Source organism: Pecten maximus, unplaced genomic scaffold, assembly GCF_902652985.1.
Source record: "Pecten maximus unplaced genomic scaffold, xPecMax1.1, whole genome shotgun sequence".
Classification (NCBI taxonomy): Eukaryota; Metazoa; Mollusca; class Bivalvia; order Pectinida; family Pectinidae; genus Pecten; species Pecten maximus.
Genome location: NW_022979891.1, coordinates 1 through 13,909, shown reverse-complemented (window position 1 = coordinate 13,909; position 13,909 = coordinate 1). Strand labels below are relative to the sequence as shown.

General features: G+C 36.9%; 2 protein-coding genes across 4 annotated transcripts; both read left to right on the top strand.

Annotated features, from left to right (window-relative positions):
• Positions 1-41: 41 nt before the first annotated feature.
• LOC117319266 (midasin-like) lies at positions 42-5,112 on the top strand. The gene is made up of 5 exons (XM_033874099.1): positions 42-287; positions 2,699-2,849; positions 3,096-3,221; positions 3,926-4,088; positions 5,005-5,112. The coding sequence occupies exons 1-5, from the start codon at positions 240-242 to the stop codon at positions 5,069-5,071; spliced, it is 555 nt and encodes a 184-aa protein (XP_033729990.1). The 5' UTR covers positions 42-239; the 3' UTR covers positions 5,072-5,112.
• Positions 5,113-5,596: 484 nt separating this feature from the next.
• LOC117319264 lies at positions 5,597-12,931 on the top strand. 3 transcript variants are annotated; one of them, XM_033874096.1, is made up of 8 exons: positions 5,597-5,862; positions 7,588-9,889; positions 10,138-10,965; positions 11,111-11,173; positions 11,558-11,617; positions 11,997-12,072; positions 12,190-12,259; positions 12,720-12,931. In XM_033874096.1, exons 1-8 carry the CDS (start codon positions 5,806-5,808, stop codon positions 12,900-12,902), a joined length of 3,639 nt encoding a protein of 1,212 aa, XP_033729987.1. In that variant the 5' UTR covers positions 5,597-5,805; the 3' UTR covers positions 12,903-12,931. The 3 variants fall into 3 exon arrangements, with proteins under 3 accessions (XP_033729987.1, XP_033729988.1, XP_033729989.1); XM_033874097.1 differs by lacking the exon at positions 11,111-11,173; XM_033874098.1 differs by lacking the exon at positions 12,190-12,259.
• The last annotated feature ends 978 nt before the right edge of the window (positions 12,932-13,909 follow it).

Genomic DNA, 13,909 nt, shown 5'->3' with positions numbered 1-13,909 from the left:
ATAAATTCTATAGTTGGTACCCCTTAACCAAACCTGGAGTGGGATAGATGTTTTACTGGAATAACCCATAATGTTTTCCTCCATTTTTGTGAGCAGTATAACAAATATTAAGATATGATAAATATTGTAAATATTATAAATTTATAATTTGACACCAGGTGGGGCCTCAGTCCTGTGGTAAGACCAGCTTGGTCCAGCTACTGTCCAGTTTGACCGGCCATCACCTACATGTTCTAGCAATGAACTGTTCCATGGACACCACAGAACTACTGGGCAGATTTGAAGAGGTTTAGTACTCCAGTAATCCGTTGTACAATCTGTCAATTTGTTATAAAGTTAATGCAGCAATATACAGTGGACCCGCGATAATCCGAACGCCGATAGTCCGGAAAACTCGCAGTCCGGACAGAAATGCACGGGAACGGATTTCCGTAACGTTATTTGTACTCACCAGTCCGGAAATTCCGATTCCGATTCCGGAAGCCCATTTTGGGAACGGAACGTACTTTTCATTAGTAAATTTCCCTCAATAATCCGGACGATTTTTTCACCACGAGGAGAAAAAAAAATGTCGGGGCAAGTCACCCGTGTCGACAGCTGTACAGACTATCGCTTGACACTGTGCGTAGTCATAGCGACCGCTGCCAGGTCATAGCCCCGGCTGTTTACCTGTGTTACAATGTGTAGCTTTTGTTTTTATAAAGGTACCTTGCTTTTTCTCTGCGACCTAAATGTTACAGAATTTATGCACAAACATACAGTACGTGATACGATAATTAATCAATCTCAAATACATGTAATAAATTTATGATTGGTAATTAACATCATTAACACTTGTATTGGGTAAACACGGATATCGGCTTTGTAACACCGTTACGTGAAACGACGACTCATTGAAAGATGCATGTTATCAATTACATACACATTTACGTATTAAGCAGTGATCACAAGAACTGGGTTGATTACACACAAATTAGTCAATAGTCGTCTGATACTTAACTAAGCGTCACATTGTTAAGTGAATACGGGTTTAATAATTATCGGACATCTTGGGTAGTTCTCGCTGGTGTCGCTTACTTTTAAATAGATAGCTTGGGGTTTTAAAAACATAGTTTATTTTTTACTTTCTACAAAACAAAACAAGAATCATATCAGAAACATAAGTATATTTATTGTTAAAAAATCTGACAATTAGACGTGTTTATGAAACGTCCCGGATTGTATATAATCAAGGGAGATAACTCTTACACGACAATTTTTTGACCTGGTACACGAAATTCGGCAGTCCGGAAAACTCTTAATCCGGACTGTTTGGACTGGGAACGAAGGTGTTCGGATTATCGAGGGTCCACTGTATTATAGTTTCCTATTGTAGGGACTGAAAACGAATTTTGCAGATTAGTAGATTCTGTTGTCATTAATTCAAACCAGTAAAGCCACATCCAGAGGACTGATAATCTTTTTCTCTTACCCTGGACAGGGATATCCACAGTTTTACTGGGGTGAGATTTCCTTATCTCACTCTAGGTAAAAGATAAGCTACATATACTTTTTGCATGTTCTCAACACTTTCATTTTATCACATCAATAATACCATGATGTCACGGTGACTACACAATGACGTCATGTTGACAATTCAATCAGGTCACATCAACATTTCCTGGCATTGACAGCCCTGCAGGTAGGGCGTAAGAATTGTACCTGATGTCCCCATTGCATGATCGTAAGAGGCGACTAAATTTGGGATCTTATCTTTTCTCTTCTTTCTTAAGAACTTTTTCTTCCTAACGTCTCCCTTGACACTGCCTCAACTTTTGGCCTTTAGTTGAGCGTTCGCCCCTGTGAGGAAGGCTTTGGGTTCTTTCCCTGGCCGAGACATACCAGAGTCTTTAAAAATGGTAGTTGCTGCTCCTGCTTAGCGCTCAGCATACAAGGAGTAGGAAGACTGGTTCGCCCGTTGTCAGTATAATGTGACCGGGTGGGGTGTGCTGCTGGATGTCTTTGGCAGTATGCTTCAGGGAGGTAGCACTATAATTCGGCAAAAGTTCCGGCCTATCACAAGGAGACTTAACACCAACATACTGCAGCCTCCCAAAACACACATACGCACTCAACACACGCATGCATGTCGCACATACGGGAGGCCGTCCTTAAATGACCTTAGCTGTTAATAGGACGTTAAACAAAGTAAACCAAACCAAACCAAACCTTGCATTGATGTAACGTCAATATTAGATACATAAGAGGGTATAAACAGGGTAAGAGAAAAATAATCTTTCACCCCCTTGGGGGTGAGACAGGGGAATCTCAACCCTTGGGGAAAGATAATTATGCTGCCAAACACCCGGCAAGCCTCGTGTTTGGCAACTTAATAATCTTCCCCTCACGTTGAGAATCCCCTGTCTCACCCCCAAGGGGGTGAAAGATTCTATTAGTCTACATCACAGGGGTGATAATTTCCTATTAAATTTAAAGAAAAATCTTATCCAGAGGGTTGAGATATCTTTGTCTACATCACACAGAAACGATTATTTTTCTGCCATACTTTCTTGCTAAATGTCTCAGGTTGTAATAGGTGATATGAATACATCATGCCATCATTGTATACAATGTGTAGTAAAATCTGTACCACAGATTGACAGAACCAGTGTCGTCTGTCCTCTCTGATGTGTTTACTGACTATTTCCTGTTACTGTAGGCAGATATCCAGAACCATGTAGAGAAACTCGTCTACACAACCGAATCTGTTGTCTTGGATACCACCATCCTGCTTCTCCAAGGTCAACATGTCAGTATGGCAGGGAGGCTGCAACAATCCTGGAACAGCTTCAGGCAGTGTGAAGATGCGGGTCGGTACAGTTATGGTGGAAATCCTATTGGTTCGTTGGGTATCATGTGACAATCAACAAATAGTTTAATTACTCTAACACCTCCATTGAGACTCTAATGTTTTGATTTGCTGAATTGAATCACATGACCCAACTAATAATACAGGGTTATAAGAGATTTATTTCAGAGTCATTAATGTTTACGTGGAGGTCAGTTTCCTTTATTGGCTAAAATCTTTGTTGACAACAAGATGGCAACTGTTTCAGAGTTTGGAATGAAACTGTCGAGTGTAGAAGAGCTAGAATCTGTCAAGGTCAAGGTCACATGTCTGACAGAGGTCATAAGTGACATTAAGCAGTCTCTCCAGACTCAGACATCTGATAAAGGAGCCGGTAAGGACATAACAAGAATTCTTACTTCAAATTCCTTTATATTTGATGTTAAAATGTATTTAAAATGACAAATTGTAAATTGTTTAACTATTCAATTGAAAGATTCAAATGGCTGCCTCTCTTGTTCCTCAGACGATAAATGTATATACAGGTATCTTGATTACAGGCCTAAGATACATTGACAAGTTTCCCTTTATTATTTTTTTATTTCTATTGTAAACAGTTAGAAGTTGTATATAATATGTAATGGGTATCTTCTTTAAATGGTTTTAAGTGAAACGGAGGGAATTAGGTTTCCTCTCAATCCGTCTTGTGCATAATATGTACATAGTGCCCAATTAAAGTTTGTCAGCGCTTTAGCAGTTTCACTCCTCGAGGAATTTTTATCAAACTTAACACAATGATAAAAGACCATGTTGTCTTGAACAAGTTTGAGTTTCATGTATTTTTGGGTCATGGTCAAAGTCGCTTACTGTTTTTAGCAGGGCACGGTAGGGGATATGTATTGATTTAGCACTACCTAGACTGAGTATGCTTGTTTTGTTCAGTAGCAAAAATTTAATAATTATTCAGTACATTTGTACATCTTTTTTGGTGTGGCTAAAAAAGTACCTGACTGTACAAATTGAGTGAGACATGTTCTGAAATTACATAAGTTGATTAATTTATTTAGTATGGTGACTGACATTTTCTAATAATTTCAGAATTTCTGAAGACAGTAACAGACTTGGAGTCAGAGGTGACCTCCAAGTTAACGCTGACCTATGTAGGGTCAGGCAGCGGGGCATTTAAGTGGGCTGACAGCGTGCTGGTACAGGCATTACAGGCCGGTCACTGGCTACTTATCGACAATGTCAACTTCTGCAGGTATCAATTGTTCACAGAGAATAACATGTTATGTCCTAAATAATGTAACAGAAAGGTATGCTCATTGCTTGCGATCCTTTTATCCTTTAAAGTAAACCTGCCAAGACTTCGTATTAGTTTGGTTTATTTTGTTTAACGTCGTTTTAATAGCCAGGGTCATTAAGGGTGTGCCATGTTTTTGAGGTGGAGAAAAGCCGGAGAACCAGGAGAAAACCACCGGCCTATGGTCGGTACTAGGCAAATATACTACCCCATGTGGGTTTCGAACTCGCAACCCAGAGATGGACGGCTAGTGATAAAGTGTCAGGACACCTTAACCACTCAGCCACCATAGCCCCTAGACGCTATGTTAAGTTCTGTTGCTAGAATATTTCAACAGCCATTGAAATTTGTATGTTGATATACAGAGGAGCCCACTTATTTGCATATCGGTTATTTGAATATCCCGTTTATTTGCATAAAATTCTCAGGTCCCGATTTTCTTCTTCTTTATCTTTGTATTTTAATCCCGTGTATTTGCATCGACTAAAACACTGACACCCGCTTATATGCATATAAAAATTCCAAAAAATCGAAAAATTTTAATTGATTTTAGGGTATTTTTGTGATTTTCCCATAATAAAAGTTTTAAGAAAAGTGTTTTAACTTACATATTGATTCGACACGATGTACAACGTTATCTAATCATTGGTTCCCACTTCGTCAAAACAGGTTATGTTCGATGCATCGATATCGACATTTAGTTATTATCCAGACCATATCAGTAGCATTGTGAAGAAGAATTACTGAATAAAATATTTATATGCCTCATCTTTTGATGAGATTTGTTTAACAACTAATATACTCATAGCAGGAACAAAACGCATCTCGAGACGATAATGAATGTTAATTGAAACGATCACATTGTACATCGTAGTGCCAACCCACGCGTGTATGACCGATATCGGACCCACAGACTCGGAGTGACAAGTAGTAAACGATGAAGTATGTAAGTAAGATTTCAGTACTGGGGATTTTAGGTATTTTGCTTATTAAATTAAATATATAATATATATGAATACTTACATGTATTATTTCTGTTAGATTAAAATCACTACTTCACATGTAGATAAAACATAACAGGAAAATATGAAAAAAAAATAAAAAAAAAAAAATTAAATTAATTTGTTTCTTTAATTGATGCAGTTTTATATGCCAAAAATGTGACATTAATAACCTTCACTAATTAAGTCTGAATTATGAATGAATTAGAAATGAAAATGGTATGTTATTGTTTTTCAATTAAAAATTAAGATATTGGTCTATGTTTTCTGTTTCTTTGCCATTGTCTAATTTATTTCCAAATTTGTAAAAAAGTGAATTACTTCTAGTGACATGTTCGTTATGTATGGCGTCCGACACTACACTAGGTTTGTGGGCATGACAAAATGGAATTAGATCGTATTATTTAGCGTTTCTTCGTTTGTTACACTCTATTTACGACTTGGATTCGACATTCTGTCATGCTGACATAAATTGTCAACTGTACTTTTAAAAAAATCACTTTTTATACGTGGGATGAATTTCGTGTCCATATAATAACGAACGTGGATATCCATTTCCCTGCAAAACCGCAACCGTCGAAGACACAACTATATGCGGTGATTTCCCCACATGGACTGGGTTGCTAAAAATAGACACGCTTTTTCACACTTGCGCGGTGTATTGTTGGAAAATCATGGCGGACCAAGCAGTGTCCGTGAATCTACGCCGGCGTAACGAACGTGAAAAGGAGGTAAGTAAGTTCTGTTTTTGACTAAAATTGGGTAATTTTTTACTAGTTGGCACATCAAACAACAATTCACACCACAAAGAATGATTACATACTAGTTTCATTGAGAAACCTCGTGTTCTTCCATCTCAATTCAGCTGTATGACGACGAAAACTGGATTGTGTCACTGACAATGAAAAAATAACTTACGTGTCCTGTGTTATGAACGTCGCCGTACGTATTCGAAGTCATTTATATAATTAATTTAGCTAGCTCTTTCTTTTGTATTGCATATCTCATTATGTTAATCTTCAATAATTTTGCACCGGAAATAATTTTATGAACGTGAAATTCTTACTTTCACATTCGATTTCGTTCGTGACGAAGACTCGAAAATCACGGCGTCCATAGTAACGAACATTCTCTTTTTGACACAATCATATGTTTTACAAAATAACACTGACATATGTTTGTTTATATATAAATGCTCGTAAAACAGTAAATAATTTATCGACCAATGATTATTGTTTTAACTTCATTTAGTGACAAAAAAAATGAAATATTTCCGAAAGTAAAATGTTCGTTATTCAGACACAAGGAGTTCGTGTCCTTGTCACATACATAGTCAAACAATAAAAGATCTTTATGAAGAGTGTATTTGTGGACATATTAGTTAATTTTTCATTCAGTTAATAATCTGAGAACTAAACACAATTGTTGGAGAATGATTTTGTGACATTACATTTTTGAATATTTCTGAAAGTCATATATATATATGTTCGTTATTCAGACACAAGGTGTTTATAAAAAGTTTGCGTCTTTGTCACATACATAGTCAAACTACTTAATTGAAGAATAGAAGGGTGTATGTTCAGTTTATGTTGATTAATTTTTTATTCAGGTTAAGATCTAAGAATTAAAGCAGTTGTTGAAAATTAATTAAGTTACATAATAATGTAGTTATAATTCAAACTTACTTGTACGTTATTCAGACACAAAGAGTTTGTGTCTCTGTCACATACATATTCAAAATACTTAATTGGAGATATATACATATATTCTTCACATTTTGATAAAATTTATGCTCAAATTAAAACTCGAACAGCCCACGCAATTGTTAAAAATTAATTTTGGGACAGTATATTCTAAATTATTTCTAAAAGTGACATGTTCGTTATTTAGACACAAGGTGTTAGTGTCTTTGTCACATAAATTGTGGAACTTCTTAATTGTGGAAATGAAAAAATTATTTTAAGGACATGTACATGTAGCGAATTATTTATCGTACAGATCATATTTAACTACTCGATTAAGCTGTAGGTACATTAATGATTCAAACAAACTTGGCTTTGATGGAATATGTTCAAAACAAGAGACACTTCTTGTCCAGTCTACATGTATTGCAAACATAAATATAGTTGCAACAATATTTAAGACATTTTTCTAAAAAGAAATTTAAGAGTCTTGCAATTAATAATTTAATTTCTTTTGGTGGGTTATTTTCCTATACATTCTTAAATTCTATGGATATATGGATCCACTCAAAATTTTCAGTGAGATAACTGAGATAATTTTATAAAGTTAATTTAAATATCAAATAAAAATATATATATATATCACCAACTGAGGACTATTCTCATGACTAAGACAGTTAAGGAACTGGTAGCATTGGTATCTCATCTTATATTAATTATTTGATAATGATCTTTTCAGGAATAACAATAAAGTGAAACTGGTATTTTTTTCAGCTGATTGACACAGCAGCTAAACTTACTACTGCAGAGCAAAAAAGAAAAATTTCCAAGGAATGGCGAGAGCGCCTCAAAGAAAATCCTGCAAAATATAAAGAACATAGACTTGTTGAAACCTTGCGGTTACAAGACTATAGAAAAAACCTGAGCAATGAACAAAAAGAAATACAAAAAGGGCAGGCAAGGTTACGGCAACAGAGATATAGGAATAAAAAAAAACTTGAAGGACATATTACATCAAAAGCACCAGTGAACAAAACACGAGCCAGTAAGGAAGTGCAGCGACAAACATGGAGAGAAGCAAAACGTTTGCAGAGGATGAATTTGTCTCATCAGAAAAAGAGAAGAATTAATGAGCGTCGCAGAAAAATATATCATGAAAAGAAACAACCTAAATCTTCAGAAAAGGAGAAAGAAATACATCCAGTGGATAATGAATCACTAATGACCCAAGTTGCCAAAAGGAAAGCTGTCAGTAGGTGTCTGAGAGTGCTACCGAAAAACCCAAAGAAGTACGCCGAAGTGGTAACTCAACTTTACAGAAGAAAAAAACAGGCCTTTGGTTTAGATGCCACAGAGAAGAAAAAGAATACAACAACATTGATTGTAAAAGAGAAGCTTATGGAACTGCGTAACCGCCGGAAAGAAAGGGACAACCGAATTAGAAGAATAATTCATGCCTCTCTTGCTGCAAAAGGACGTATAAGTCGGGCCACACAAAAGGAATTTGGACTAAGTAAGAAACTCTCCAAGCTGTCTGTAGATGAGCTTGAAAACGAGGGAAGAAAAGCAAGAAGTGACTGTCTGCCAGATGATGCGGTGAAAGAGGTAACAGAATTTTACCAGAGTTCTGAGATGTCCAGAGAGTTGCCGCTTCAAAGGCTTGTGAGTGCAAAGAAAATGACAAAACCCAGGAAAGCCCTAGAACAATCCCTTGTACAGTCCTACAAAACTTTCAAAACAAAATATCCAGAAAACAAGCTGTCCTATAGTAAGTTTGCTAGTTTGAGACCTTCTAATGTTCTACCATTGACAAAACAAAAGCACTATCAATGTTTGTGCGAATACTGTGTCAATGTTGACTTTCAGGTGAAGGCTTTGGAGAGATATTGTTGTGCCAAAAAATTGGAGAGACCCTTTGTTGATAGGTATGATGCTTCCAGAATTACTTTGTGCCCTAAAGATGGGGCTAATTACAAAATGGAATGTCTCGACAGAAATTGCCAGTTTTGTGGGGTGGATAATGTTGACGAAAAAACTCGTGGACTGAATCAGTACATAGACACAAAAATAAAATGGAGGAGCTGGGAAATGGTCACTCAACCTAACACCCAGAAAAAGTTCATGACTCTGGTATCTAAGGAAGGAACAATTGGAGAACTAATTACAGAGCTGAAACTAAAGCTAAATCCATTTGCGAAGCACTTGTTTAATGCCAAGTGGCAGTCGGGTCAGTTCGACGACTTAAAGAAGAAAATGCCAAAACAGTGGGCAATGTTTTGCATGGACTTTGGTGAAAATTATGCATGTCATCATCAGGATGAGGCTCAGGGAGCCCACTGGCATTACGAACAGGTCACCATGCACCCCATTGTTGTCTATTATAGATGTCAGAAGGAGGGATGTGATGAAACCGTCCATGAGTCCCTGGTCTTCATCACTGATGACCACAAGCACGATTATCATGCTGTGCAGCACTTTATTGAAAAGTCCAATCAGTATTTGCTCGAAGAAGTTGGACTAGACATTCACACAGAGATCCATTTCTCGGATGGCGCACCGACTCAGTACAAGTCCAAGTTTAATTTTGTTGATATGTCTATGGGACAAGACGACTTTGGTCTCAATATTGAGAAACACTATTTTGGAAGCCGCCATGGCAAAGGACCATGTGATGGTGAAGTGGGGGTTCTGAAGAGGTCTGCAACATCTGCGGTGAAGAGAGGAGAAATGATCTCAAATGCCAAGGACTTTTTTGAATACGCCAAAGAAAACTTGTCTTTACCAAAAATGACAACTGACAATAGCGAATCTCGTATACATTCAAAAAGGATATTCTTCTTTGTTAATAGCAGAGAGATCAGCAGGGACCGTCAACCAAGGCTGCAAAACATAAAGGCTGTTCCCCAGACGAGACAGAGCCACCATTTCAAAAGTGTCCAGCCCTTTGTCGTTCTGTCTAGAGAAAGAACATGTTTCTGTGATGCATGCCAACAGCTGGAGGGATCATCAGAATGCAAGAATGCAGACATAGTTGGGAAATGGAATGTCCACACATTGAAGATAAGAAGGAGACAAGGTCAGTGATCATTTTGGTAAACTTTTTAATTTTGCTGTCGATTGCTTTTAAGTTTGCACATTATACAAACATCTTATTCCATGGAACACAATACTGTCTGTGAAAGGTGAAGATATGTTCAGTTAGATGCACTATTGCCACAACAAGCTGTTACTGATTTTTCTAGTTGTTTTTCTACATGATTTTCCTTTGTTAGTAAGCATAAATTGGTTGTTACTGTTTTGATATTTAGACTATTTTTTTTTCAGTGGCCCCTCCAGCTGTTGATGTCCCTGTGAATGACGCCCCTGTGGATGGTGCTCCTCTGAATGACGCCCCTGTGGATGGTGCTCCTGTGGATGTTGCTCCTGTGGATGGTGCTCCTCTGAATGACGCCCCTGTGGATGGTGCTCCTCTGAATGACGCCCCTGTGAATGATGCCCCTGCGGATGGTGCTCCTGTGGATGGTGCCCCTGTGGATGGTGCTCCTCTGAATGACACCCATGTGGATGATGCCCCTGTGAATGACGCCCCTGTGGATGATGCCCCTGTGAATGATGCCTCTGTGGATGGTGCCCCTGTGAATGACGCCCCTGTGGATGGTGCTCCTCTGAATGACGCCCCTGTGGATGGTGCTCCTGTGGATGGTGCTCCTCTGAATGACGCCCCTGTGGATGGTGCTCCTCTGAATGACGCCCCTGTGAATGATGCCCCTGCGGATGGTGCTCCTGTGGATGGTGCCCCTGTGGATGGTGCTCCTCTGAATGACACCCATGTGGATGATGCCCCTGTGAATGACGCCCCTGTGGATGATGCCCCTGTGAATGATGCCTCTGTGGATGGTGCCCCTGTGAATGACGCCCCTGTGGATGATGCCCCTGTGAATGACGCCCCTGTGGATGATGCCCCTGTGAATGATGCCTCTGTGGATGGTGCCCCTGTGAATGACGCCCCTGTGGATGATGCCCCTGTGAATGATGCCCCTGTGGATGGTGCCCCTGTGGATGGTGCTCCTGAAAATGACATCCCTATGGATGGTGCTTCTCTGAATGACTCCCCCGTAGATGGTGTCCTTGTGGATGGTGCTCTTTTAGCTGGTTAGTATTATAGGAAAATGTACAACTACAAGATAAGCCAATATTACAAATAGTTCCGCAACTCTCTTTATAAGCTTTCTGAAAAAAAAATAGTAATTAATTTGTTTGCCAGGCATGATGACCTTTTTAAATTTATCTTCTATAGTGAACACACAAATTGGAGATGATTCATATGATGATGCCCATGATCTGAGTGGACTTAGTATAGGTGAGCAAGTACAAGAAGTTTAGTCATTGATAATGGAATCTATATCCCTGTAAGAACAAGATTAATTTCATCCTTATTTTGTCCAGATGATTTTTTTTTTAATGTAAATATTGATTGCATGTTTCTTCCAACAGATTTGGTGTGTTGACTGTTGTGATAATAATTGTTGACCTGAAATCATATTATTCATTTTCATGTCATCAGCATATTGTCGATAACATTTTGTTTAGCTTGGCCCATACAAAAAAGTTTAATTTCTGAAACAACTTTGCTTGTAAAAGAAAAATTAGTTGTCTCTGAAAACAATTGATTCTGATGTAATATCTATGTTAGTTTGAAAGAGTGATGAACATATTATTCAAAGTAAAACCTTTTTTTCCCCAGACACAGATGCCATAATGGAGGAGATGAATAAATCAACCTCAGACTTCAATATCAGCTTGGGTATGTATAAGTGTTAAAAAAAAAACTTCAAGTAAATATAATAAGTAAAAGTACTTGTGTAATGAAAAGTAGAAATTGGTTAAAAAAATATATCATTATATTCATAATATTCATCAGAGTTTGTGTGTCCTTCCCTCAGAATTTGTTTGAGTTTAACATCATTTAAGGACGTGCCAGGTTTTGGTGCTAGGGGACAGCCAAAGTTCTTGAAGAAAAGCCACCGACCCAGCTTAGATTTTCTGAGTTTAATATCTCGGAATGAAGATTTCTTTTTCTGAAATGTTACATAAAGGTGTGACACCGGAGAGTCCTTCCTGGTTTATGGTTCTAGTAGTTTATCAATTTCTTTATAGCATTAACTTTTGATATTCATTTACAGACGGAATGCTAAGTGCCATCATAACAGAGAACATGCCCCCCACCAATGCCAAACCAGACCCTGAGGGACCTTTCAGGTAATTTCTTCAGCATTTCAAATTCATATTTTTTTTCAAAAACATGTCAATGCTTTTTGTTACCGATTAGAAAGAGAGTTTACACTTCATGTTTATGCTTTATTTTGTGAATTACAGGTGTGGTCAATTTGTTTTGGTAACATTGACTAATGACCGAAGAAAAAAGCCTAAGCAATATGTTGCAGAGGTATTACTCGTGTTGAAATTTCATGTTTTGGTGGTTATTATGTTCCATTTGTTTCTTTGTTTTGTTTATTCAAAAGGCCAGACCAGTTTAATGTTGGTGTTAAATTGTTGATGTGTAATGTTTTCAAAATATTACTATTTTGTAATATCTTTAAATTGAAATATTCAGAGCTTGTATTGTATAAAATCTATAAAAGTAATTGGGTAAGTAAGTACATAACCAAGGTGTGTTGATTCCCGTATACAGTTGATCTGTATAATTGTAGTACAAATATAAAAACCATAAAAAAGAGTTACCAAAGATCCTATTTTTGCTATTGAAATAATAACATATAAACAAATAATTTCTTGTATTAAACATTTTTTTTAGCCAATCCCTGCAAGCTGTTTATCAAATAATGTATGCTAACTGATACCAGGTAATTTGAATTCTTCAAATATGATTTTGAATTTATTTTTAGATCAAGGAGCTGCATAATGGGGAGGCCTTGCTTCAGTTCATGCAGTCACATCAGGAGTTTTATTTCTGGCCTACTGTTGAAGACTTCTCCTGGGAGCCACTTCAGAATGTGGTGTCCATAATTTCTCCACCCGTTTTTGTTGCTGAGAAATCAACTACAAGGAGGCAGCTATTTAAGCTATGAGCTTTTGAATAAATTGAAGTTGAAACGTTTATAAGTTGTTGTCTTTAATATAATCAGTTAGAATAATACCATATATTGTCATTTATTAATTTATTTTACATCGTCCATTTGATATTGGTGTCCATGTAACGAACAAATAATGGGAAATAAGACACTATTTCTTGGCCTAGATGCATAAATTGTTGTCAACTGATGCAATACATAAATATTTAAGACAAAGACATGTTTTCAATCAAGTATGCATCTGCTTAAGTTATTTTTCTACTGATGGAGGTAAACAATTTGGTTGTTGGATTTGTTCGTGACGGTGTCCAGATCTTTCAGGTGCTTACTTGTTTTTTTTTCAGTATTATTTTTCAGTTTGTATTTTTTTATGTTTTATGGTATGCTCTTATATTGTCATAAATGAAAGGAAAACAATTTAATTTATTCAGAATATAAAGTAATCTTTTCAAATTGGACACCAAGTTATGAACATAATAATGGCCGAATTCAACTTTTCAAGTCATTTTATGAAAAACCAGTTTTTACAACTATCTATTTCCCTATATTTTCTCACAGCATGGTATGATAGGTACAAAATAATGACAATTATAGACCAATTGGAACAAGTTTAATTTTTTATTCTCAAGTCACACATTTTGGCCGAGTACTGAAATCTTACTTATATGCAAATATTTGTACATTTACAAAGAATAACAACCCATTTATTTCGTATTTACTCTTATATTTTAAATAATGTTTTTTTAATTATATTTTTAATGCAAATAACGTAAACAATCATATAGCGCCCGTTTTGAGTACCTACCTGACGATCTACATAGTGTATAAGAGGGGCCTAAACCCAACTCCGCCTATACGAATACTCCGGTTATTTGCATATTTTGTCATGGAAAAAGGGCTATGCAAATAAGCGGGTTGCTCTGTATATCTTAAAGAGCACTGACTGTAGTAACTGTAGAATATTTCTATAAGACACTTTTTTGATTTCTTAATAGATACAGTAA